This window comes from Sminthopsis crassicaudata, chromosome 2, assembly GCF_048593235.1.
Source record: "Sminthopsis crassicaudata isolate SCR6 chromosome 2, ASM4859323v1, whole genome shotgun sequence".
NCBI lineage: Eukaryota > Metazoa > Chordata > Mammalia > Dasyuromorphia > Dasyuridae > Sminthopsis > Sminthopsis crassicaudata.
The window spans coordinates 56,203,546-56,229,683 of NC_133618.1; the positions used below are offsets into that span (position 1 = coordinate 56,203,546).

Genomic DNA, 26,138 nt, shown 5'->3' on the forward strand with positions numbered 1-26,138 from the left:
GATATAATCAGAAAGCCATTCTGATGGACTGAGACATTTAGGATGGTTACCTGATAAAAATTAGAATTAAAATTTCTTCCTAGTAAAACAAAACCTACTTTTATTTTCTCTCTTAGAAATGGAGTAAAAGAAAGGAAATAATTTCTTATGATTTCACAGAACACTATATAGTAGTACTACTAGCTACCTAATCTATAGACATATAAAAGTATGCCTATTTTCAATTATTAAGTTATATTTCGGTTCCTTCAGCCTAATAATAACAGCAATAATAATGATAGCTAGCATAACACTTTACAAATACTATTTCATCTTATCCTCATAACAACCCCAAGGATTAGTTAGGTGCTGTTATTATTATTATCCCCATTTCACAGATAAGAAAACAAAGGCAGACATCAGTTAATTGACTAGCTCACACAGCTAGCAAGTCCATAGTCAGATGTAAAATCAGGTCTTTCTAATTCCAATTCTAGGTCTATCCAGTGTCACTTAGCTATTTAAAAACTGACCTCATTTCTTCAATCTAATGGCTTGAATGTTAACAGTGCAGCCTGTCTACCTTCACCATGCTTCTTTTCAGACTTACCCAGAAGGCCCTGAGAAATCCCAGATCCAAAGCAGTAGCCACGGGGCTTTGCTGTCTCATTACTATGCTCATGACCACATGGTCCCAGAAATTTCCCAGGGCTTGAGTGTCTCTCTTCACCAGCTCTCAGGATCCTTGTTCTACATACGCATGTATTTCTTTGGCACGGTTTTGGAATGCTTCATGCCCTAAAGTTATTCTTCAGATTCCAATGGGAGTGACTTAAATCTCCCAGGAAAAGCAGCCCCCAGCTAGAAATCCTGGGATGTGAAACAAAGCAGAGGCAAGAGAACTGAGCTGCAAATGGGACCTTGCATGATACAAGCAGTTCTCTCTCTTTAAGGGAGCATTAAAATAGAAAACTCCACATCAAGAGGTCCTGCTCTCCCAAACTGGCATGATACACCCTGTGGAAGCCTTCCCCCTTCACTAGATGCAGTGGAAGGAACATTTACTTTGGACTCAGAACCAGATTTCAAATCCTACTTACTACCAAGGAGACCCTGGGCAAATCCCTTCACTCATTTTCCTCATCCGTAAAATTTGGTTTAGAATTGGGGTTTCTTAAGTTGGGGAACTTCTTTTTTGAAAAAATATTTTGAGAACTGTTTCAAATAATTGACTTCCTTTGTATTTTATTTTATATATTTAAAAACATTATTCTTGGAAGAGTTCCAGAGACTTTACCAGACTGCTGAAAACACAAGAAAATGTAAGAATCTCTGGATTCTAGATGTTGCCTGTGGACCTTTCCATCTCTAGAGTTAAGATTTCTTCTGCTCTAGTGCCAGACAAGATTATAAGTCAAGTTCTACTCCCTTGACACGTCCGAAACCATAGACAGGAGCGTGCCTCCTCTAATAAACACAGACAGTATAAATCAGAGGGGGAAGGATTGCACACCCCCGCTTCATGGCACCCTTCACCTAGCTGGGGCAGCTTTGGCTCTGTTCCCTTACTGGAGCCACTGAGGGGAGGTTCAGCCCAGATCCACAAAACTACCAGAGATTAAACCACCTGCCTGGCTCTTTCCATGTCCCGCCTGCAAGAAAAAACGTTGGACTCATTCCTCAATCCACTGAAAGTCTGTTTGCTCTGTCACTGCTCCAGGGACCTGGGGTTTAATCACGAATTCAAAGAGCTTTTCAATCTCTTCCCTCCCTTTCCTGTTCTACTAAGGTCAAAATGATTTTCATTCATCTTCTTCTTGAGTTAGAACCTCTCTGACGGCCAGAAGCCAAATTTTTCAGTCTTCTACCTCTCATCTTTAAAAAACAAAGAAATAAAAACAGAATGTACATTAAATTCTTCTAACCACAAAGGACTCAGCCTCCCTAAATACATAGGCCTGTCCACAGGGGTTTCACAGCCAGAAATGAAAAGACATCAGGTCTTCTAAGGTAGCTCCTATCATGGGGAAAGCTGGATTTAGAGTCAAGAGATCTGGAAAACAAGCAGTGAGTGCAGGCAGAGGCCGAGTTGTTTTTCAGTCATGTCCAACTCTTCGTGGCCCCATTGGGCTTTTCTTGACAAAGATACTAGTCATTTGTGAGTTCCTTTTGAGTTCCATTTGACAGATAAGGAAACTAAAGCCAACAAGGTTAAATGACATGTCCAGGGTCACACAGCTAGACCGTGTCTGAGGTCAGATTTGAATTTGAGTCTTTGTGACTCCACACTTGATGTTGTATCCACTATAATACCAAGCTGACCCTCCTGAAGTCAGAAAATTTATAATCTACTTTATAGAGATTTTTCTGTGAGTCATTTATCCTTTTTGACACAATCTATCTGATGTTCTGTGAGTCATTTACCCTTTTTGAACCTTAATTTCCTAAAAGAGAAAGGTGGAATGCATATTGAGATCTCTTTAGTCCTTCCCAGTTTTAGACAAACAATCCTATGACGTGAGATTGAACTGTAACTCTGCCACTTATCTCATATATGACCCTATTTGAGTCACAGCTTCTTACTGGATATCAGCTTCCTCACCTAACAGAACCTGCACTATCCGTCTGACAATGATGTCGTAGGAAAAGAAGTCAGAATGATGCATTTAGAGCATTTTATAAACCATAATTCACTATATATTCCTTTGGGAATGATTAACCCCATTGTAGTTTACTTATTTTAGTCATGGCTAACTCTGTCGTTCCATTTGAGCTTTTCTTGGCAAAGATACTGAAATGTTTCCTTCTCTAGTTCACTTTACAAATGAAGAAACTGAGGCAAATAGGATTAAATGACTTGCTCAGAATCACACAGCTAGATTTGAACGCAGGTCTACCTACTACATCATCGAGCTGCCCGCATACTCTACAGCATTTAAATAAAAGAAGGATCTGTCATTTCATCAGCATGGTGAATTCCCACTTTGGGAGACAGCTCAACTCTAATTTAGTAGGATCCTAAGTTCAAAGTGGATTCCAAGTCCAGCAATTTCCATGTTTAACCATCTAACTTCCTTTGATCATAGAGTGATGATGGGGTCACGGATCTAGAAGTTGAGGAACCTCAGGGATTGGGATCAATCCCCTCAAGTCTTAGCCAGCTATCTGTGACTTTCCTGAGGTCACATAGCTAACAGTTGTCAGTGGTAGGATTTGAATTCATCTTCCTGATTCCAAACCCAGGACTCTATCCACTATGTTTCACTGTTAAATTATACTAGACAAATGAACCTTTATCCCATTCTTAGAAATTTCAGTGGGAAAAAATTCTACAGCTCTCTTAAGTAACCTTCCCTACCCTGCTTTCCTAAACAAACCTTGGTGTCCAGGAGTTTTTTTTTTTTTTAATATTTAACCTACAATTACATTTTTTGTCATAAAACCAAGGATGGACAGCCCTGCCAAAGCACATATTGAAATGGCTTGTTGTGAGTGCTGGAACTTCAGGGCACATCTGGCTTTAGAAACAGGAAACCTGCATATCATTCTCAATATCTGCTGTAGCTGACAACCACTGATGCTTTTATATTCATAGCACTTAAAGGTTTACAAAGTATTCTCCACTGGGGAAAGGCTGAACAAATTACAGTTTATAAAGTGCAATAGAATACCATTATTCTGTCAGAAATTATGAAGATTTACATGAACTGATGCAAAGTGAAGTGAGCAGAACCAGGAGAACTATTTCTATTGTAGCAATGGCATTATAAAAACAAACAATTCTGGAAGGACTTAATGCTAATCAATGTGGTGATGAGTCATGATTCTAGAATGTCTAGCATTTATATAATGTTTTAAGGTTTACAAAAACTCACTTTACAAATATTATCTTATTTGGTCTTCATAACAATCCTGAAATATATTATAAAAGCCTAACTTTTAAAACTCTTCTTGTTACTAGAAGTCTCACCCCAGGAATCTTGAGTGAATAATGAGCTCTCCTGGGTTTCCTTATAAATTTAGCTGCTTTACCAAGAGACCATGATAAAGGAAAACAAATCTGGCACACTAGAAAATGCCGCCAGTGAAAATGTCTTCAGGAATTAAGAAAAAAGAAAAGTGAAATTATAAGCTATAAGGCAATGGAAAAGCAGAATTGACTTAGAAAAATTCAACCTAATTACTGTATAAACTAATGCAGACTTCTATAAACATCTAATGAATAAAGGCACAGTTGGAAATAATCATAAGGTCCTAGATTTCAAGCAGAAAAGTATCACAGAAGTGACCCTCTTTTACAAATGAAGAAACTGAGACCCACAGGAATTAATGTCTTGTTCAGGGTTACAATTAGTAAGTGTCTGCGATGAGATTTGTACTCCTGTTTTCCATACTCCAAATCCAATACTGTACCCACTCTACAATGTAGCCTTTTAACTCTAAAAGTAGTGAAACTGAGGTCTGAACCAAGGAAGTAGAAGGGCTTAGATTGTGTAATTATCTCCCAAAGTAGCTAAAATTCAGACCCAGGTTTCCTGATTCTCAGACGTTGAAACCTAGTATATGAAGACTTCAGGTACTTTGAGATTATGTCTTTTACTGAAACTGCCAACATACTCACATCTGCATAAATGTTGGTCCCATACACCGGAGCCCAGTATGATGGTTCATTCTTACAGTGGGCTGGACAACGAATTCTGAAACAACAATATGAAACCTTTACTCTTCACATTAAACAACCAAATAAAACCAAAATAAATTCTGAGGGCCCCTCGGTCCACCTGCATTTCTTTTTCACATTCTTTGTCTCCCTGGGACTTAAAAAAAAAAAAAGCAAAACCCTTTTTTGGTGACTCTCTAATGAGCTTGGCAGCACTGCTACTTTTTCCTCCAATTAAATTGTGAGATCTATAGGGAAAGAACTAACTCTCATATAAATTCAGATTTTCCCAGAGCCCAGCACATTTCTCTACATTATAATAAATACATGTAATAAAATTATTGCTGTAATTTTCACATCTTGTTCTCTTTTATAGAAGGGAACAGAGTCAATTGCAAAGAGGAGAAATATATTTTCCCTCTCTTCCTCCCACTCCTATGTAGTTGCCAGTGATGGTGAGGGACATTCCTTCTTCTAGATCATTTCAGAACACTGGATTAGACTTGAGAAATTAGATAAGACATTCATCTTACACAGTTTAGACTGATGTTCTTCTCCAGATGGCATACATCATGTATTTGGATGACCCTAGCTATTGGGAGTCTACCTGACAATGGTTTGGCATCTCAAATCCTTTTACCATGGATTTTGGGAGGACGTTTATGAAAGAGGGGCTAAAGAAATACTCATTTTAAAACTTCAATGTATTTCAGATACTGATCCTTTACCTAATGGAATTTGAATCAATTAATGACATATAAGAATTCATCATCTGGTTTCCAAAAAGCTGATGTGTGTATATTATTTGAAAGTTTAGTATTTTACATACATAATCTTGGTTGCAATTATCTGCCACTCTCTAAACTAAGTGCCACAAGGCATTATCATCTCTGTTTTATAGGTTGGGTTAGAGAAGTTAAGTGTCTCCTCCATGGTCCTATAACTATTAACAGCTGGAAGTGCAATTTAAATCAAGGTGTTTCCCAACTCCTGGTCCAGTGCTAGGAAGGGTCCTGAGCTAAGAAGCAGGGAACCAGAATTCTTCTCACTGACAGTGGTCATTGTGGAAACTTGAAGAAGTCGCTTGAACAATGCTCTAAACTCCAATGTCCTCATTTATAAAATGGGAGGTTGGAACAAAGCAATTTCTCCTAACTCTAAAAAAAAAAGTCTGTAGAGAAGTCTATATTACAATTAATTTCCAAAATTTCTGAGCAGATGCTAATCTGAAAGTTATAACTGGACTTCTTTGTCACAAGGAAGGGTTCTGTTGGTGGCAGTAAAGTAATTGCAATTTAAAAAAAAAAGTCAATAAAACTTAAAGTGATTTAAGAATCACGTATCACAATGTTTTGGGGAAAATGAAAACTGACCCTCCCCCCTCATCTCTTACCTCTCAAATAAACAATTTAGACTCAATAGAGGTATATTTTAAACATTACAGTAAAATTGAGACAATTCATTTTTTTCTCTGTAAGTGATTTCATTGAAAAACTATCATAAGTCATTGTGTAAATTTTAATAATAGTTTATGTTTATGAAAATCCTACGTGTGTTTGTATAAGAGAGAAAGGCCAAGGTGAGAAACAGAGGCAGGAAAAGACGTGTGTGTGTGTGTGTGTGTGTGTGTGTGTGTGTGTGTGTGTGTGTGTGTGTGTGTGTAGAGAGAGAGAGAGAGACAGAGAAAGAAAGAGGGAGAGACAGAGAGAGAAAGAGTGTGTATAAGAGAAAGAGACAGATAAAAAGAGAGAAAGAGGAAGACAGAAACAGAAAGTGTGTATATAAGAGAGAGAGAAGGATGAGAGGAAATGAAAAAAGTATAACAACTTCAGAAATTCACAATAAACAAGAAGTCTTGCTTATTCTGCAAATACATTGTTTTATGTAAGCCAATATAGCTAAAGAAGACATTTCCCAACTTTATCTCTAAGTCATTTGGAAGAATTAGGGTAAATCCAGATCTCACTGGAAATCTCTTATAATAAAAGAGAATCAGCATCAGTTTGGGAGACTCAATGCATCTGAACTTAACTCTGGTCACCCTTCAACATCTCTCACTGTGATACAGACATGTGTTAGAAGGTCACCATGCTGAAGGTACATCATATCAAAGGCATAAGCTTGGACCCTGAATCATTTCCCCAGGTAGAACCATTACCTTGGGCAATGTTTCATTGGCTTCTCAAATTGACATAGCTCAGCAACCGTGCTATAACAATCCAGTTCTTGCACTGTGGGAACAAACACAATGGAAAATGGGAAAGTCAGGAGCAAGTTATTTTCACTATCCTTTAAAATAAAGGGCATGAGTTTGTTGTTGTTTATTCATAACCAACTTGCTGTGATCCTATTTGGGGTTTTATTGACAAAGATACTGGAGTGGTTTGCCATTGTCTTCTCCAACTCATTTTACAGGTGAGGAAACTGAGGTAAACCAGGCTAATGCCATGCCCAGGATCACACAACTAGTAACTACCAGAGGCTGGATTTGAAATCATCTTGACTCCAAGCATGGTGCTCTATCCACTGTTCCCCCAGCTTCTCCAGAGTAGAGATTAGAAAATCTCTAATAGCCTTTCCTGTTCCAATGCTCTAGGAATAGTTAATATGCAAAACAGGTACATTTACCATTTGTAGATGGGGAAACTCTAGCCCAGAAGGGATGTGATCCCTCTAACTTTCCACAGCTTGGAAGTAACAGATGCTAAATTCTGACTCCCAGACTAATAGTACACTCAATAGAATAAGCATTTTAAAGCATTTCTTTATGTACAAAGGATGCTAAGTTGAAAATTTGTCACAAAGGAGGGTTCCATTGGTGGAAGAGAATAGTGACAGTAAAGTCACTTGAGGGATTTTCCAGTAGAAATTTAAATTAGCTTTTGTTAATTTTGCTTAAGCAGTGGTTAGATGGCTGGAATTGAAATCAGGAAGACCCCAAGTTTAAATCTAACCACAGAATGTATTAGCTGCGTGAACCTGGGTAAGTCATTTAACTGAAGTCTTCATGTACTCAGCAGTAAAATGTGGATAACAATAGCAACTCCCTCCCAGGATTGTTTTGAAGAACAAATGAGGTGACATTTGTAAAGTATTATGAAATTCTTAAAAGATTATATAAATATTAGCTATTATTATATCCCAGCAAAAGTCTTACCTGTTACTTTGGAAACCATGAATGAGTTAGAAGCTTTGTATTTACTATAAAAGAAATACAAAAGAAAATGATCAGTATAATCATATTCTCTGAAATACAAATGAGTTAGTTAAATATGATTCTGTCATTCTAAATTAAACACAAACTATGGAAAGGCTACAAACTCCAAGTATGAGCAGCTCTCTAGGAATCAGATAGGTAGACTGAAAAATGGGAACAACTCTTGGGAGTTCTGGGAACAAATGCAAAAAATTGTGAAAAAACGGACCCACGTAGAGATCAGGATTCCTATTAAGGAATAACAGAAAATTAGAAGATTGGATTGGAAGGAGCCCTGTAGTGTAGCAGATAGAGCACTGGGCCAGCAATATCAGGAAGATCAAGGTTCAAAACTTGTTTCTAACCCCAAAGCTAAGCCCACTTAATTTCTTAAAGCCTCATCCCAAGTAAATTGAGGATAATAATATCAACAATACCTATTTCCTAGGGTTATCGGGGATTAAATGAGGTACTTTGTAAATCTTAAAGTGTTATTACAATTATTAGATAAGCTCTTTACTCCTACCCAGCACTAAAATTATATGAATACCCAGCTTCAATTGTCTTTCCCATAGAGATTATTAACACTATTTCTCTATCTTTAAGAAGCAATGGATTCTTCCCCTTGTTCCCATTCCATCCCCCTTTCTCTAGCAGACTGTCTCCTCCATCATCCTCTCCCCTTCATTTATCCTCAATTTCTTTCTGTCCCCTGGCCACTTCTCTGATGACTCGAATACACCATGTCTCTTCATAGTTTAAAAGAGCAGTCTTCCATTATTGTTATCCTTTACCTCTTTTCCCCTTCATGGCTGAACTCTGAGACATCTGAGAAATACTCCATGACTCCATCTCTTTTCCTGCTGACTTCTGAACTCTCTGCAGTAAAATCTTTCATTAAACTGAAACTGTTCTCTCCAAAGTGACCAATTACCTCTGTTGCCAAATCTAACAGCCTTTTCTCAATCTTCATCCTTCTTGACCTCTCTGTATATAATCTTTAGAGTTTTAAAAGTTTATTCTTTATTTCAAAATTCCTTAAATTTTTTTTCTGAATTCCAAATTCTCTCCCTCCTCCCCTATCCAATGAGAAAGCAAGCAATATATCAATTGTCTGTATGAACTCTTTGACACTATCAATCACCTTCTTCTCCTGGATATTCCCTCCTTTGTGATACCATTTTTTCTCATTCTTTCCCTGTCATTCTCAAGTTCTTTTATTGGATTTCCATCCATGCTATGTTCACTAATCATGAATTTTCCCCAAGATTGTATCCTAAGCCCCCCTTTCTTCTCCCTCTATATTAGCTTGCTGGGTAATCTTATCAGCTCCAATGCAGATCTATTCATCCATCCCTATTCTTTCTCTTGACCTCTCGTCTTATACCATCAACTGCTTTGGGCATCTAGAACTAGGTGTTCCATAGATATCTCAAACTCAACATGTCAAAAGCTTCCTTGTATTCTCTCCCCCAAATTCTCTCCTCTTCTATATTTCCCTATTTCTGTTCTCCCAGTCACTCAGACTTACAACCATCAATTCTCATTTGCACTCAACTCCACTTTAACAACAGCTCTCCTACGTGCCTTTCTCTCTCTACTCCCATAATTGCTGTCCTGGTGCCTGAACTATAGCAATAGTCTTCTTCGTGGTTTCCCTATTTCAAGTCTCTCTGACTCAAATTCGAACTCCACTCAAGTGCTAAAGTAATCTTCCTTTTCCCCCTTTAGACAATTGGGGTTAAGTGACTTGCCCAGGTCACACAACTAGGAAGTGTTAAGTGTCTGAGACCAGATTTGAATACAGGTCCTCCTGACTTCAAGGCCAGTGCTCTATCCATTACTCCATCTAGCTGTCCCAAAAGTAATCTTCCTAAAGACCAGCACTGATCAGGTCACCCTATATTCAACAAATTCTATTGGTTCTCTATGACTTCCAGGATCAAATATATTGTTCTCTGTTTGGCTTTTAAAGCCCTTTGCACACTAGATCCAGCTGAGCTTTCCAAATTTCTTACACTTTAGCCCTCTATATACTTTTATTGACCTTCTTGCTATTACTACAAGACAACAGTCCAACTTCTGACTCCAGGCCTTTTCCTGGAATGATCTTGGTCCTCCTCATCTCCTCTTCTGGCTTTCTTGGCTTCAACTCTTAGCTCAATTCTCATCCTCATCAATAGGCTTTTCCCAAACCCATCATGTTTTCTCTTCTGAGATCATCTTCCATTTGTACTATATATACCTTTTATCACCTAGTTATTTTCATATTTGTCTCCTCCATTTAAAGGTAAGCTCATTGAGGACAGAGACTCATTTTGCTTTTCTTCATATATACAGTGGAAGACAAGGAGTAAACTAAATGCTTGCTGACTAATAAAAATGACCAAAGTGAGCTGTGTATTGATCAAGGCTTTTTAAAAATGTTTTTGAGGGCATTTAGTTGGTTCAAATCTGGTCTCAGACACTTATTACTTCCTAGCTGTGTGACCCTGGGCAAGTCACTTAACCTCAGCAAAAATAAATAAATAAAATATTTTTGGTTTATGCATTTATGCATATTATGCTATTCAAAATAGCACAATGTCTAGGGCAGGGAAATGGGGGGATGGAGGGAGAAAAATTTGGAACACAAGGTTTTGCATGGGTGAATGCTGAAAACTATCTTTGCATGTATTTTGAAAATAAAAAGCTATTATTAAAAAAGAGAAAAAAGAATAAACAATGTATTATAAAAATAAATAAATATGAACAATGAAAAAGATTTAAATAACTCAGGTAAAAGGGGGAGAGAAGAAACCATAATGACATAAAATCCAAGTCAATACTTACCTTAAAGATGCAATGCCATTCCTTTCAGAGCGCACAAAAAAGGGCACTCTCCCATTCCTGGTGATGTCAACCAGACCTCCTTTATCATCTATAACACCAAAATGGATGGCAGCACGGCATATGCTTGATGACTAAGGGGGGAAATGATAACGGAGAGGTAGAAAGCTGATCATAATGGAAAACTCTTCTCAAGCAAAGTATCATTTTACAAAAAAATAAAAAAAATTTAAAAATTAAAAAACAGATAGTATTGATTGAGCACAGCCAACTAAATTGCTAAGATGGTTATTACAGACTGAAATGATGCAGTGATTTTGTTATTCTCTGGGATTTTTATTCCTCAAAACCCCAAGATCAGAAAAATCTTAAAATAAAAAGGATCAAGAGCAAAGTTTCTCCCTTCCAACTTAGGAGAGATAGAAACCAGATCTGTCATTTATGTGTACTAGGAAGTCCCAGATAAGAATATTCCTTTTACCAATGCAGGTCAGCAACTTCTGGTCTTATAGAATTAACTAAAGCAGTGAGAAATAGTAGCGTGTCTTCCCCAGGATCCCATGGCAGCACATCTCAGACATGACCCTTGAGCCTACACCTTCCAGGTTCCACAGCCAATTCTCTATTGACTTTGCCCCTTGTGGTTTTGTTTGTTTGCTTGTTTGTTTATTTTAAGGTTGATCAGCTTGCTAATCATTTCCAGTTTTCAAAACTGGTTTCCTGGCTTTGTTGTGAAATTAGGGAATTCTTGCAGATCAGTTCCCTAAACTCCAGGTCCATCATTCTATGAATAGATAAGACAATCTTTCCATGTTAAAATAGTCATATTTTCTGTTTCTATAAAATCTGACCCATATTGTTTAAAGGGGCAATGAGCAACACTTACACTTTCATAAAAAAGAGTTCCAAAAATTTTTGCCTTGTTGTTGAAACAGCCTGCTGGGCATTGATATCTGGTTTGGAGAGGGGGGAGGAGAAAAACAACACATCATTTCTCAGGATCAAATATTTTACTTAATAGTTATGCTAATAACTTAGTCCTTTTCATGTTCATTTCCTGCAAGTGCCCTTTCCAAAAAAAAGGAGAACTTTACTCATTTGTACCCTGATTAATTCTAAATTTGTGATAGATCTGACAGGAGCTGGGTTAAAATCTAAATTACTGTGTCCTTCAATTTTACATATAAAGTTGAAACATATGAATTATGGACACATTAACAGTTAACCTACGTAAGCCAGTTTCATGTTCTTTAAAGTCATCATTTGGGGCAGCTAGGTGGTGCAGTGAACAGAGGGCTGAGCCTAGAATCAGGAAGATTTTATTTTTCTGACAAATGTGACCTCAGACTCTTACAGGTTGTATGACGATGAACAAGTCACTTAACTCTATTTCTCTCAGTTTCCTCACCTGTAAAACAGATGGAGAAGGAAATGCCAAGAAAACTACATGAATTTGCAAAAAGTTAGACATGCCTGAAACAATTGAACAACAACAAAGATATCATTTACAAAAGCAAACAAAACCCCCCAAATCAAAGGAACTAAATAATCTCTAAAGTCCTGACTATCAAAATACAATAAAGCTAAAAAGAAGAGAACTTCAAGAGCCTATTAAGTGTTTTTCCCCCATTCTCATTTTACAGATGATGAAACTGAGACTCAGAGATGTTAAGTGACTTGCCTGAGGTCATATAAGTAGTAAGGGACAGAACTAGGATTTCAACTCAGGTTCTAAAGTATTCTAAGGTCCTTCCAGCTCTGATGATCTAGGTTCTAGGTTCTGTGTTCTAAGGTTCTTCTAGCTTTGATGTTCCAGATTCTAGATTCTGAGTTCTAAAATGCTTCCAGCTTTGATGTTCTATAATTATGTGAATTGATGTACCAATTATATATCATCCTTACCTTTTCTCTTCTTAAAAATCATAGTGTTATTTTTTTAAAATAGGCTACAACTTCAACTTTTTCTCTAATATAAAGATCTTTCCTCCAGTTAATCCAAACTAGCGGTTAATTCTCCTATTATCTCTTTTTCAGAATGAATTTGGCAGGGTCTTCAGAGTCCAAATTTTTATTTCCAAGTAATAACAATAATAGTGACATTTACATAGTATTTACTATGTATCAAGTACCATGCTAAGCACTTTAAAAATACTAATTAAGGGGCAGGTAGGTGGCACAGTGGATAGAGCACCAGCCCTGAATTCAGGAGGACCAGAGTTCAAATGTGATCTCAGACACGTAACACTTCCTAGCTGTGTGACCCTGGGCAAGTCACTTTACCCCAGCCTCAGGGGAAAAAAAAAGGAAAAATACTAATTTAATATCATTTTTACTAAACTCTTAAATCAGAATGAGTTTCTACCCAGATGGGTGGACATAGAGATATTAAATTAAAAGTCTAGATTGACAGAAACAGAATCTGTGCCAAGTATTCCATAAATGGTGGCAGTCAATTAAGACCCATGAGTTATGGTGGTCATGCATTACTCTTAGCATGAAATAAGAAGGAGTTGTAACTCTTGCTAAACCTAAGTTGTATTAAAATATCATTTTATAAAGACTAAGAGGTATCATATTGCTCTTTAAAGGAACTTAAAAGCCTTTAATAAAGGTATTGGCTACAGGAGAGTCAAAACAAAACGTTACCTATTACATGTGGATCCTTTACACTTGTCTCTCATTTTGGTCTCACACTTGATGATTTGTGCTAGGAGATTTAAAAAATGAAAAATAGAACTGAGAAAAACTAAAAGAATAAACAAATCTAAATCTTCCAAATAATTTGAAAACAGAAACTTTAAAAGTCAAAGAAGAGGTAAACAAAACTGAAAAGAAATCAAAGAAAAAAATCGAAACTTCAGTTGTTTTTTGTATTTTTAAAAATCTAACAAAATAGACGAGCTTTTAGAAAATTTGATCAGAGATAGAAGAGAGAAAAAAAAAAGAAAAAAGGGAAAGTTAGAAGAAGAAAGACCAGGTTATTAAAATAAAAAATAAAAGGAGAAATTTGAAGAGGATAAAAAAGGAAAGAAAAAGTGGGGGTTGAAATCTCTCTAGAAAATGTCTTTCTGCAGCCCACCTGACTGTCAGATTTGTGCAGAGCTGTTCTTAACAAAAATGTGCAGCTACCTCAGACCTTCTAGGAAGCACTATACTGCATTTTTAATGCAAATAATGAAGCAAAGATGTTTTCATATAAAAATTTCTCTCATTAAACCCATGGAGTGAAATAAAGCTGAAAACCAAGGATAGAAAATCAAACCCAACCCAAGTGAGGTTGAATTCAAATTCAAATTCAGGCCCCTTGGTTTTTAGTCCATTGCCCTTCCTGCCACCACTTCCTCAATAAAGCTTTCCCTAATGTCCCAGTTAGGAGTCATTTCTTCCTCCTCCAAACTCTCAAAACCAAGAGTCTACAGCTTTTTAAAGATCCATCTTTTACAGAAAGCCTTCTCCAAACCCTCTTAATTCTAATACTTCCCTCTACTATTTCTTAGGTGTCCTACATATAGCTTATTGGTATATATCTGTTTATATGTTGTTTTCCCCATTAGAATATATACTCCTTGAGGGCAGGGTAATAGTGGGCACTTAATAAAAGTTTATTGATTGATTAATTGACCTGGAGTCTTCTGTTTGTGGATGTGACCCTAACTAAACCCTAAATTTTCATAATAGTTCTGCAATCATTGGAATGACTAATTGTGACATCAGTGAACTATTGGTGAATCAAGCAAGGGATGGTAAACTAGAGGTAAGAAATGAGTCATACATTGTTACACAGACAATGTACTGATTGTTTCTTGTGATGGAACATCATTTTGGAAGAGACAGTTACAAAGAGGAAGAAAAGAGCATCAGTTAAACATGAAACTAATTTTTTTAAATGACTATTGTCTTACTCAGCTTTATAGTTTTCATAACACCCAGAATAGTTCCTAGGAATATATCTTCAGTTATATCTTAAAATATCTGAGTTAAATAAAAAGAAGACCACCCAAGTGCACTCCAGGTCTAGGATTCTTACAGTGTTTAACAAAAATAAGTAAAGTAATTAATTTCTTTAAAAAAAAAAAAAAGGAAAGAAAGATCTAGAGTTTTGCTTTGAGCCTCCACCCTAATGCCCAGTATTTGCCTGTTGGAGAGCTCTCAATACCCTCGAGCCACTCAACCAACCCAAGAGTTGGTTCCAATTGGAATGAGAGAGGAGGGAGCCATGAAACAAGGGTGTCTCTTACTCATATAATTGTCTGCAGTGGTTTTCTTGGGCTTGGTGGGTTTGGTTACCCTTGGTTGGATCCATACAGGTTTCTCCTCAGGAATCTGAGACATTTCCACTTCGTTTGTCTCATCCGTCTCAGGCTTCTGAACGTAAGACTCATCTTATTAGTGAGGGGGAAAAAAAGAACATAATATAATAGTGTTAAAATCAAATGCATTTTGGAAAAAGATATATGTGTATATGTGCATGTGTTCCCAAAGTTCTCCAAAAGAACTTAACATATTAGTGTTAAAGTCAAATGCATTTTGGAGGGACACACACACACACAGTCCCAAAAGTCCTCTGAAAGCTTCTAAATGCAATAAAACTTTTGGGACACCCTGGTTATCTTATTCTTGAGAGGTTTTCACACACAAAAATTCATTTTCAAATAGTTGGGAACCTTTCTATATGAAAGGTTATACAGAAGACAGAGAGTATGTAGGTGAAATTCTACTAGGAAAGGGAAAATGGTCTGGTAATATTCAAAGTATTGCTTTGTACCTAAGAACAACAGACATGACATGTCATCAGGAAAAAGCTTTGGAAGTCATTCAATTTTTACATAAGAGAAAACTGAGGTTGAGGCACTTGCCAAGATCATCAAAGTAAGAAATAACAGAGTTGGGGTTTAATCCAGAATCTCTGACTCTTAATCCATCAGTAAGGTCATTGAATTATTGAGTCAATGTGTCACTGAACTAAAGTCATTGAATTACTGTGATTTTCTTGACTCATTCTTGACTCCAGAATTTCCCATTCTGATATAACAGGAGATGAGGAATCCATATGCCCTGATTCCCTCTTGACCCTGTGAACAGTTTGGAACCATCACTATCTCTGAGCCAGAAGTCTCAACGTTCTCAGGACACCCACAGTTTGAGAGAGAAAGACTGAAAGAAAGGAATGAGAATGGAAAGAGCTGAGCAGCAGCAGCAAAGGGGAGAGAGCACTTGGGCCCTACCTGGGACATAATGAGCTGATCCAGAAATGATCAATGACTAGAAACAACAGGCAAAGGGAGGGAGTAAAAAAAGGCTGAGAAGGGAGAGATCCAAAGGAACCACTGAAGCCCTCCATGTGATTAAGAACAAGAAGTTGTGTTGAAATGAACAGTTATACTGATCTCTTCCCACACTGAGAGAAGTTCCTCCAACAATGGCTTGTTCTTTTTTTCAGCATACCCTCCCTGTGCCTCTCCACTAATAGACATTGTTTGTGTCTTCTAATTAAACATTTCCTGAGTCTTGATTTTTTGCCTCAAATATAAAGAGACCAGGGGTTAGCTAGAGTAAAATAATCCAAAATCCAACATGTCATCTCCTGCCCTCATTCCCTCCCTAAATCTTCAGAATCAGAAAAGGCTTTTTTTTTTAAATCAAGGGAAAAAACAGTAGTAAGACATTACTTGACAATCAAAAAATTGTGTTCAAGTCTACATTCGATGCTCTACAGAGACATTCTATTTGCAAAAGCTGCCCGGGTCAGTGCTTGCTACGCCTGCTGGCTTCCTTCATTCCCTTGAATGCAGCTAATAAAAAGTTTGTTTTCCATTGAAAAACAAAAATGGTGTAACGAGAATAAGCCAGACTTTCTTCCTTGGGCCTTCCAGAATTTTATACCTCATAATCCCAGCTTTATTGGGTCTAATGTAGGTCAGTGAGTCAGTCAGAAACCTTTGAATATGTACTGTGTGTAGAGAACCATGCTAAGAAATCAAAGACAATCTTGCCCTTGAAGGGCTTAAAACCCAGTTGGAGGATGGAAAATTCACATGTAAGAAAGCGGTAAGGATACTTGACTGAATAACATGCTTTCTACATTAATAGAGTGGAACTAAGGATCCCTCCAGTTAACCACAGTAGCTCTGGGGAATTTCCATTCCTAACTTCATTACAGAGCTTTTTTTTTTTTTTTTTTCTAACTGCCTCTACCTCTGGGCAGGTCTGCTAACAGGGAGATGAGGAGCTAAGAGGAATATAGGAAGGAAACCTTCTAGATTAAATTAATATTTGAGGTTATTTTTTTAGTTTGGGGTTGGATTTTTTGGGGGGGACTAACCTGCATTTTCATATGTGTGAAGATCTCTGAGTACATCTAAAGATCATTTTCTCTACCAATGTAAAAGCAAATCACTTAGGACTTATATTTTAAAATATGAAAAGTTAAATGACTTGCCTATTGTCAAGACTTAAATCCAGGCTTTTCTGACTTTCTATTCAAATCACTATCTCACGCCGCTTCTTACAAGTAAAACAATATCAAAAATATTTATAATTTTCAAAAGATTGTCACATAATGCCATTTTACTTATGCCTCATGGCTGCCCTCAAAAAAATAAATACAGCAACATTAGGTTTAAGTGATGGTAGGAAGGGAGTATGGTGCAGCAGAGTCAGCTGACCCAAGTTCATCCTAGCAATGTCATTCATTATCCATATTAGCTGGGACCAATCACTTCTCCATACCGAGGTTCTTTATCAGCTAGATGAGGGGACTGGGCTAAGGGATCTCCAATGTCCCTCTGATTCTACTTCTGTGAATTGACCTCAAAGCCTAGAAAGGTTCACATTTCATTCAGTCATTTTTCAGTCAAGTCAGGTCTTCTTGATCCCACTTGGGATATGGATATATATATACATATATACATATATATATATATATATGGCAAAGAGACTGAAGTGCTTTGTCATTTCTTCTCTAGATCATTTTATATGAGAAAACTAAGGCAAAAAGGGTTAAATAATTTGCTCAGGCTAGTAAGGATCTGAGGCTCCCAGACTCCACATCTGCTGCTTTAAGCCAGATTTGAAGTGAAGAAGATGAGCTTCCTAAGTACAAGCTAGGAGTTCTATTTACTGATCTCCTCCATATACCAGGTATATATGCTAGCTATATACAAACTTAAAGGCAATTTAAGCAAAGGTCTGAAGTGGACGTCTCTCACCTAAGAGTTTACGTTTTTGTCCTTCCCTTTCCCAGTCACATGAATGAAAGATCCAAAAACTACCAAAATTGAAAAATTTGGAGGCCTCAGATCCAGATAGTCATTGATTGTTGAATAGAAGAACAACATCTAAAATAATTCTAAATGGCTTCAATTTGGCAATTAAACATTATTTGGGGTATCACAAGGACTTTCTTTTCTTCTCAAGAACATGGCCAAGGTTTATGATGCAAATGGTATGCTGTGACTTTTTTTTTTTTACTATAGTATTTCATTAAATGCCTTTTTTTGTGTGTGTCTTATGGCTGATGAGTAAAAGTAAACACAGTGGTGGGGGCCCATGGGCTATGATTCAAAACTGATTTGAATAGAGTTCCTAAACCTTGGCATAGCTTGTCTGGAAGAACTCATTCAAATTTGGATGTAGATGCCACTGGGTGCCACGTTACAATTATCCCCATCTTATGGTCAAGAAAAAATCACAGCAAAGGTTAGTTAGTTGTCCACAATCATTGAATATTTAATGATATTCTCAAAGAATATAACTACCTTGAGGACAGGAAGCATTTTTTAAAATTTCCTGATTAGTATGGAACCTTATAAATAGTGTGCATTAGCAGTGGATTGAACCCTGAAGTCAGGAGGACCTGAGTTCAAATCTGGTCTCTAGCTGACCCTGGGCAAGTCAATTAACTCCAATTCCCTTAGGAAAAAAATTAGTATGCATTTAACAGATATTTAATGATTTAAATTAGAGCCAGGACCAGTACCTAATTCTGCCTTTCTAGACTCTCCATGTGATCTTTCCATGATGCTATTATTCAATCAAGTCAATATTTGTTGAGGATCTACTATGGTTAGAGCACTGTTCCAGGCACTAAGGAGATAGTGACACTGACCCTGTCATCAAGGGGAGGTCTGACACTCCTCATGTATCATACAAATTATAGCACAAATAGAGGAAAACAGAGCCATGCAAAGCACTCTAAGACACTATGAGGAGAGAGAGGATACTTTATGACTTCTTAGTATATTAGAGAGTCAGGGATGCTAAGAGTGCTGGGCTTGGAGGGAGAAAGGCTCATCTTCCTGAGTTCAACTTTGGCTTCAGTCCCTAGGTATGTGAATTTGAGCAAGTAAATTAAGCCTGTGTGCCTCAGTTTCCTCATCTGTAAAATGAGCTGGAGAAGGAAATAACAAACTACTCCAGAGTCTCTGCCAAGAAAATCCCAAATGGGGTCATGAAGAGTCAGTCACAACTAAAATGACTCAACAACAAAAACATTATAATTAACAGATTTTGTTAAAAGGCATGAATCTGTGAAATTATTTTTTTAAAGACAAAGTAATTATCCTCCTTTGATGTCAAAGCCTACAGACATAAGATTATGGATTTGAAACCAAAAGGGATGATCGAAGTCATTATTCAACCTTAATTTTATAAGTGAGGGACTGGGACTTGAGAGCTAAATGACAGAACTAGGATTTTAATCTAGAGATTCTGACTCAAACCCTAGCCCTCTTTTCTCTACCTGTCCCCTTCTGTATGCTGTTAAATCTGAAACTCTATTTGTCCATGAACCTCCAAGGGGACCGTGGATGGTTTTTCAGGTTATCCATAATCCTGAATGGGAAAAAAAATAATCTTTATTTTTACATAATTGGTCTCCTTTGTGACTATGCATTTTGTTTCATGCATTTAAAAATAAGCTTCTGAAAAGCGGTCCATAGATTTCACCAAATTGCCCAAGGTATCTTTGATACAAAATGAGTTAAGAATTCTAGCTGTCAAATCAGTCTCTGGCAAAAGGTATCTGGGGAATCACCCCTGACTTTTGATGCTGTCTCTACAAGGTGATCTGCTTGGATTCAGTCTCCAGGGGCGTGTACATGACTGAATACAGTACAGCTCTATTATCTTCACCTCAAACCTTTCATCCCAAAGAAAGCTTAGCTATCTTGCCTTTAGGAAATGCTTTCCCTTTCCATTGTTAACAAAAACTGTCTGGGAGCAAACAGGGAATCTTTTTTTAAAGGCTTGTGTCCTTGAAATCTTATTGTTGCCTATGTAGCCCAAGAAGGTCAAGGCTCTCTATACACCAAAATATTCTTAAAGGTTCTTTTCAGGATGACAGAAGCAAAAAGGCTGCCCTTAGATTAGGGAAAGAAGACTAGCATGGATGTAAAGGAATATTACTGTGCAATGAGAAATGGCATGAACTGAGGCAGCGTGAAATAAGGAGAACCAGAAGGGCAGTATTGACAATGATGGCAACAAACTGAAAAGGTCATGAATAGGAAGTGAAAAACCAATATTGAAAGCGGACATCCGAAGGGACTGTCTGACTCTGATCCCACTAACCCCATGGTTGGCACAAGGTCTAAACCAGTTTCCCTGCTGCCACACCTGGAGCCAGCTGTTCCTACCAGATGTCACTACTTCCCCCAGCTCCCACTCCAGCTCCTACAACTCTGTTTATGGACTTTCAGTTGTTATGCAACAACAAATGTGTCAGTTAGTCAGGTTGTACCCCCAGAGACTCCCTCCAAGCTGAAATATATTTTATACCACCCTGCCTCCCTTGGGCACTCCAGCACTTGGTGCTGAATGGTACCTCAAATTGCTTGATTAAAGACTAGATTTTGCTACTCTGGTAGCCCTCTTGTTTTTCAGTTGATGTCAATAACTGTCCTAGAAAATAAATAGTAAGCTCTTTCTTTTAACAGAGAAGTAAGAGACCACTGGGACAGAACATTATATACGCTATCTAGAGCGTAATTGTAATCTGGGCTGGGGGAGCCTAAATGTTTTTCTTTATTTCAAGGAAATTCCTTGAAAGGGGAAGGGGAGTCATAATTGTCAGAAATAAATGCAATGTCAAATCAAAGTCATCAGTAAAATATTTTTCATTGAAAGGCTCATACCACGGTAGCAGAGGTTATTCCTGCAGCCTCCACCGTAACTGGGTGGACATTCAGAGCAGGGCCGGCCATTTCTATATGGAGCTTCTCCAATCCAATTTCCCCTGAAAAGAAGCAGAAAATCACTGTCAGACAAACCTCCAAGATCTTCTAGAGTTCATTGCCATGGACACGCTAGGTACCTGACTCTGAAACCCCACTAAAGTACAACCCCAAAGGCAACAGGAATTAGGGGGAAATGAATGTTTCCACTGTTTGTAGGATGGCAGACAGCATTCAAAACGGAAGACAAAAAAAAAAGTTTCTGGCCTCGGCTCTTTCCATGAACTTATAGTCTGAAGCTTTCGAGCATAGACGTGGCTGAGTAAACGGATGGACGGAGATACAGTGGGGCCCTTTTCATCCCACAACTGTGTAGTCACAGTTTGTGTTTGCCCTGGAATACCAACCTAGCCACAAATCCACCAATGTTTCTTTAGTCCCAGGACAGAAACGGCACCCAACACACGCTGGGCTGAAACATCTTTCCATTTTAGAGTTTGCAGAATTTTCCCCTCTTCAAGCCATTTCAGAAATGAAGAAGCAGGGTTCCCAGCCTTAAATGTCAAAAAGCAGAGGTTCACAAGAGAACAACTCATACCGTAATAGCAACTTTGTAAACCTTTTGTAGGACTTCAGAACTTGGTGCTCAGCACAGTGTCCGGCAGATAGTAGGTGCTTAACAAATGCTTAGGGCAGCTAGACGGCACAGTGGATAGAGTGCCAGGCCTGGAATCAGGAAGGTCTGAGCTCAAATATGGCCTCAGATACTGGGTAAGTCACTTAATCCGACTTGCCTCAGTTTCCTCATCTGTAAAATGAGCTGGGAAGGAAATGGCAAACCACACCAGTATCTTTGCCAAGAAAACCCCAACTGGGGTTATGAAAGGCAGAAAGAACCCTGAAAAAGCCTGAAATGGCTGAACAATTGAAGCTTATTGACTTCCCAGATTCCAAAGGACCTGAGGTGAAGCAGAATCCCCAGAAAAGTGATAGACTCAGGACAGAGAATGAGTCAGATATTTTTGGACATGGCCAATGCAGGAATTGATTTGTTTTACCATGTGTATTTTTTTTTAAGTTTAATGTTAAAAATTTCAAAGTTGATAGGAGAAATAAATATTTGCTAATTAAGAAAAATATGTTTAAATTTGCATTTAATAGTTGTATTAAATTTATATACATTTAAATTTGTATTAAATACTTAAATTTATATATTAAAGTTTAAAATCTATAGGATCATTGATATTTGAGTTAAAAAGGACCTTTAAGATCTCACTACTTTACAGTCAAGGCCTAGTCTGAGGTCTGGAAAGAGTAAATAACTTTTACAACATTCCACAAGTAGTAAATAGCAGAGCCAAAATTTGATTTTAGATCACCTGACTCTATTCCAGCATACTATTCAAGAGGGACAGAGTACACAATAGAAAGGATTCTGTTTGTCTCCATCCTTCCATTCTTCCTTTCATCTCTCTTTCTCTCTACCTGTCTCTCTGTCTATCCATCCTTCTTTCCATCTCATCATGTTTGAAGTTATTATCTAATAACAAGAATATCTTTCTTTCCATTTTTCTCTCTCTGGCTCTTGCTGTCATCAGAAAAAGGTAAGAACCCTCGGCAATGTGGATACATATCCTTGAAATTTTACTGGAAGTCAGAGGATATCTGTGATTCATTTTAGAAATGTGTATCATAGCCAACTTTCTAGGAATAGAATTCTTCTTAAAAGCAAAAGTCATTTATCAGCTTCTAGCATGTTTTGAAATACTGTATAAAATATTGCCTGGGCACAATAGACCCACAGACGTTCTCAAAATACAGAATGACGATAAAATGAGTGCCCACAAATCTGGGAATGTGAAACTATGATATGTAAGTGTAAAAGATTCTTATTGTGCCTTAAAAAATGATGACCAGGAGGATTTCAGAGAACCTTGGGAGGATTTGTATGAGCTGATGTAGAAAGAAGCAAACAGAACCACAAGTACTATATTGTCAATGGCCATGATAATTCAAAAGGAAACAACATTAAGGGACATCGGAAATCTGATCAATCTAATGCTCCAGAAAACTGATGACAAAACACATTTCTCTTGGTAGAGACAGAATGACCTACAGATATAAAATTAAGCACAGGCCACAACATGGTCAATTTGTCTTCTTTGATTTCATTTTTTGTTACTTACAAAAGAAGATCCTATTGGGGAGTAGATTAATATATGTATGTATACATATGCATATACACATTTGTATACACACACACACACACACACACACACACACATATATATATATATATATATACATATTTTTTAAAACATGAAAAAAAATTATGAGGTTGTGAGAACCTGTCCAAGCTTATGTCACTAGTATCTCAAGAACCCACTTTCCAATAGGGACAGGAGAGCCTACACATAGATAATATGATACAAGCTGATAGTCAAATTTGCTTAATTGTTTCTCTGGGTTTTTTATACATTTATTTTTATGGTTTTGCTTTGTTTTGTTTTTAAGATTAGGTCTCTCTATTTTGCCCCCAATGGATGCTCTCACAAGTCTGGACCCACTTTGATTGGTACAAAAGCTTTGACTTGCTCTATTTCCAGCCAAGGTCAACTGACTTCTCCCCACACAGCCTATTGGACTCCTATTCCCATGGACTCAATTTATTAATGAGGGGTTTTATATGACCACCCAATCAATTTTAGTCCACTGATTATAGTTAAGAACTCATTAGCTCAAGGCCCTCTAGATTCAGCCTCTCCTATAGCAAGGATTACAGGCATGTGCCCCAAACCCTGCCTGTTTTTTATTATTAAAACAGAGAAAATAAGGGTTAAGGGAGGTATAAAGAGAAATTGTTGTGGTATAAGAAACAAAAGCTATCATTTAAAAAAAAAAAAAAGTTAAATCATGGCCACCACATCAAAATGAAACATTTAATGAATATGATCCATAATTTTAAAAAATCATACCAAAATAATAATTTTAAAAATCCCTCTAATCTGATAAACAGATCCTCTGGGGTTAAGTCCCATTCCTAACGTCTACATGTCATATGCAGTTATTTGCATGGTATTTCCCTGACTGGAATGCAAGTTCCTCAAGGACAAAAACTACATTTTTACCTTTCTTTGTATCCCCAGGACTTAGCCCAGTGAATGGCCCAGTAAGCACTGAATGACTTTGTGGATGAATGGAGAGACAAATGTTGGTTGCTTTGAAGGTCTACCCTAAGAAGTCTCGGGTAGGTTTCATAATATCTCAAAGTAAAAAAAGTCATGTCTCCTCTCACTGGGTTGAACTCATTGGGCAGAGTGTTTTCAAGTTCTGTTGAGCAGAAAGTTTCTTCTTTCTATCTAAGCTGCCTTCACTAGGTTTCCATTGTTTCTAAGCCAGAGACTATAATTCCCTTTTTATTTCCACGCTCAGCCATGGTAGGGGCTATAAGGGCTGAAACATGAGCTGATCCATCCTTGAAGATTCTGAACAATGAAAGAGTTGTGTCTATTAAGGCAGGACTAACCAGTATGCATTGGAATATATGTCCTAAGAATGGCTGGAGGAGGGGAGGGAAGGAAAAAAAAAAAGCCAAGTAAATTGTCTCCTATTAAGGAATTTTCTGTACTCTATACTCCCCAGGCAGTGATGTAACCCATGCTGCTTTCTTCTGAGCCTGCCCCTAAAATGCTACCACAGATATGCAAAGTATTCTCCGAGGACTTCATTTTCCTTCCAACCTCAGCTATGGCCCACCCTACCACAGCCAAGTCTGACGGAAAACCAAATGAGGATGTTTCCATGTTAGCCAATCCTTTAAAAACAGCAGGCTACAAACTAGTTTAGCTGTTCTCTAATCTACAGCCCAGATTTCCCATTCATCGACAACTACCATGGGCTTTGAATGCATGAATGAATGAGTAAATTATCCCCACCCAGCTAACCCATGAAATATGCTGGTGAGAGTGTGTAAGGGGGTGTCGGGGGGACAAAGAAGGCTTTGGCTGCTCACTTCTAGGAGATGCAATAAAGGAAAGCATCGGTAAACTATTATGTGTCCAGTGAAAGGGACTGGAAGGCTTGCCATTTGTGGATCAGAGAAAGGGAATAAGGATCCTTAGGCTGAAGAAGGGAAGATTTAGGTGGGACAGGTCCATTTTCAAGAGTTGCTATTTGTTTGCCAAGTTTGGCTTCAGGCAAGGAACTTCCATTTTCTGTGTCTCAGTTTTTTTTCATCCTCATCACTGAAGAGAGTGAGCCAGATAATCTATACAATCTTATATATAAACTGTGGTCTCTACCTTTTCTATCAAAGAAAAGACAAAACCAAATCTAATATGGAGAGGCCATATAGTTCGATGGAAAGAAGAGGTAGCTTTGGAGCCAGAAGTCCAGTGTTCAAATTCCAGATTTTCTGTGTGACTTTGAGGAAGTCTACCTCTTTGTGACTCAGTTTCTCCCTCTATAAAAGAAGAGCTGGATGGATTCTAAAAACCCTTCTAGCTCTAAGTCATAATCAGTTAATTACCGCTGAAGTTTTACAAAGCATGGGCTAATAACAATGATGCTCTCTTGCTGTATATTTTGAGATCATCAAAAAGCCATTTCTTATTATCTTCCTTACTTTGGAGAATAATTGCAGACGAGATAGATCGCATTCTCCCACACATCTCCCCAAACATTTATCCTCCTGCAGGTGTTCACAGCACAGCCAACCTTGTTGGTAGTCGCCCAAACTATCTGGAAAATAAACAAATGTGGCATATATGTTAGACCCCAAGGAACAAGTCAGTGCTAATGGAGATTTGTCGTGTTCTCAGGGGGGCTTGTAAGCAGATGGTCAACAAATACGATGTGACTGACAAGCACAATGAGCAGGGGCCCCTTTCATAAGTATTTAAATTCTACTATTAGATTCCTCTTGAATTCTAAAAGCTTTCTTGTCTTCTTGAATCTCTTCTGGCAAAAGGCAAATATTCTTGGGAAAGGTGATACTTTAAAGTCTCATTGTTAACACCTGCATAGATATAGCTAAGGTAAGGGGGAGATAAGCCATAGATAGAGAAGGGTACTAGAAGAGATATGGAAGAGCATCAAAATTCAAAATGCCTTCATGCTTTATCATTTAGCAGCAAGGCTGTCCTTAACTTAAGATATAGAATTACAAAATAAACTAAATTTTTTTTAGGAAAGAAAAGGAAAGAAATAAGCATTTATTAAATTTTGGGCACAATCTGTTCTCTGTTTACAAATAATCCTCACAACAAAACTGGGAGGTATATGCTATCATTATCCCCCATTT

The 26,138-nt window shown here is 37.6% G+C and overlaps 1 protein-coding gene across 1 annotated transcript in view; it reads right to left on the bottom strand.

Annotated features, from left to right (window-relative positions):
* Nucleotides 1–26,138, bottom strand: part of CRISPLD2 (cysteine rich secretory protein LCCL domain containing 2) — a 79,704-nt gene that overhangs the window by 20,293 nt on the left and 33,273 nt on the right. Inside the window, exons 5-13 of the mRNA XM_074286318.1 lie at nucleotides 25,461–25,576; nucleotides 20,798–20,898; nucleotides 14,903–15,046; nucleotides 13,311–13,371; nucleotides 11,551–11,617; nucleotides 10,668–10,798; nucleotides 7,797–7,840; nucleotides 6,798–6,870; nucleotides 4,601–4,676 (exon numbers count right to left, since the gene is read on the bottom strand). Coding sequence (XP_074142419.1) covers nucleotides 4,601–4,676; nucleotides 6,798–6,870; nucleotides 7,797–7,840; nucleotides 10,668–10,798; nucleotides 11,551–11,617; nucleotides 13,311–13,371; nucleotides 14,903–15,046; nucleotides 20,798–20,898; nucleotides 25,461–25,576 — 813 coding nt within the window. The remainder of the gene's footprint in view (nucleotides 1–4,600; nucleotides 4,677–6,797; nucleotides 6,871–7,796; nucleotides 7,841–10,667; nucleotides 10,799–11,550; nucleotides 11,618–13,310; nucleotides 13,372–14,902; nucleotides 15,047–20,797; nucleotides 20,899–25,460; nucleotides 25,577–26,138) is intronic.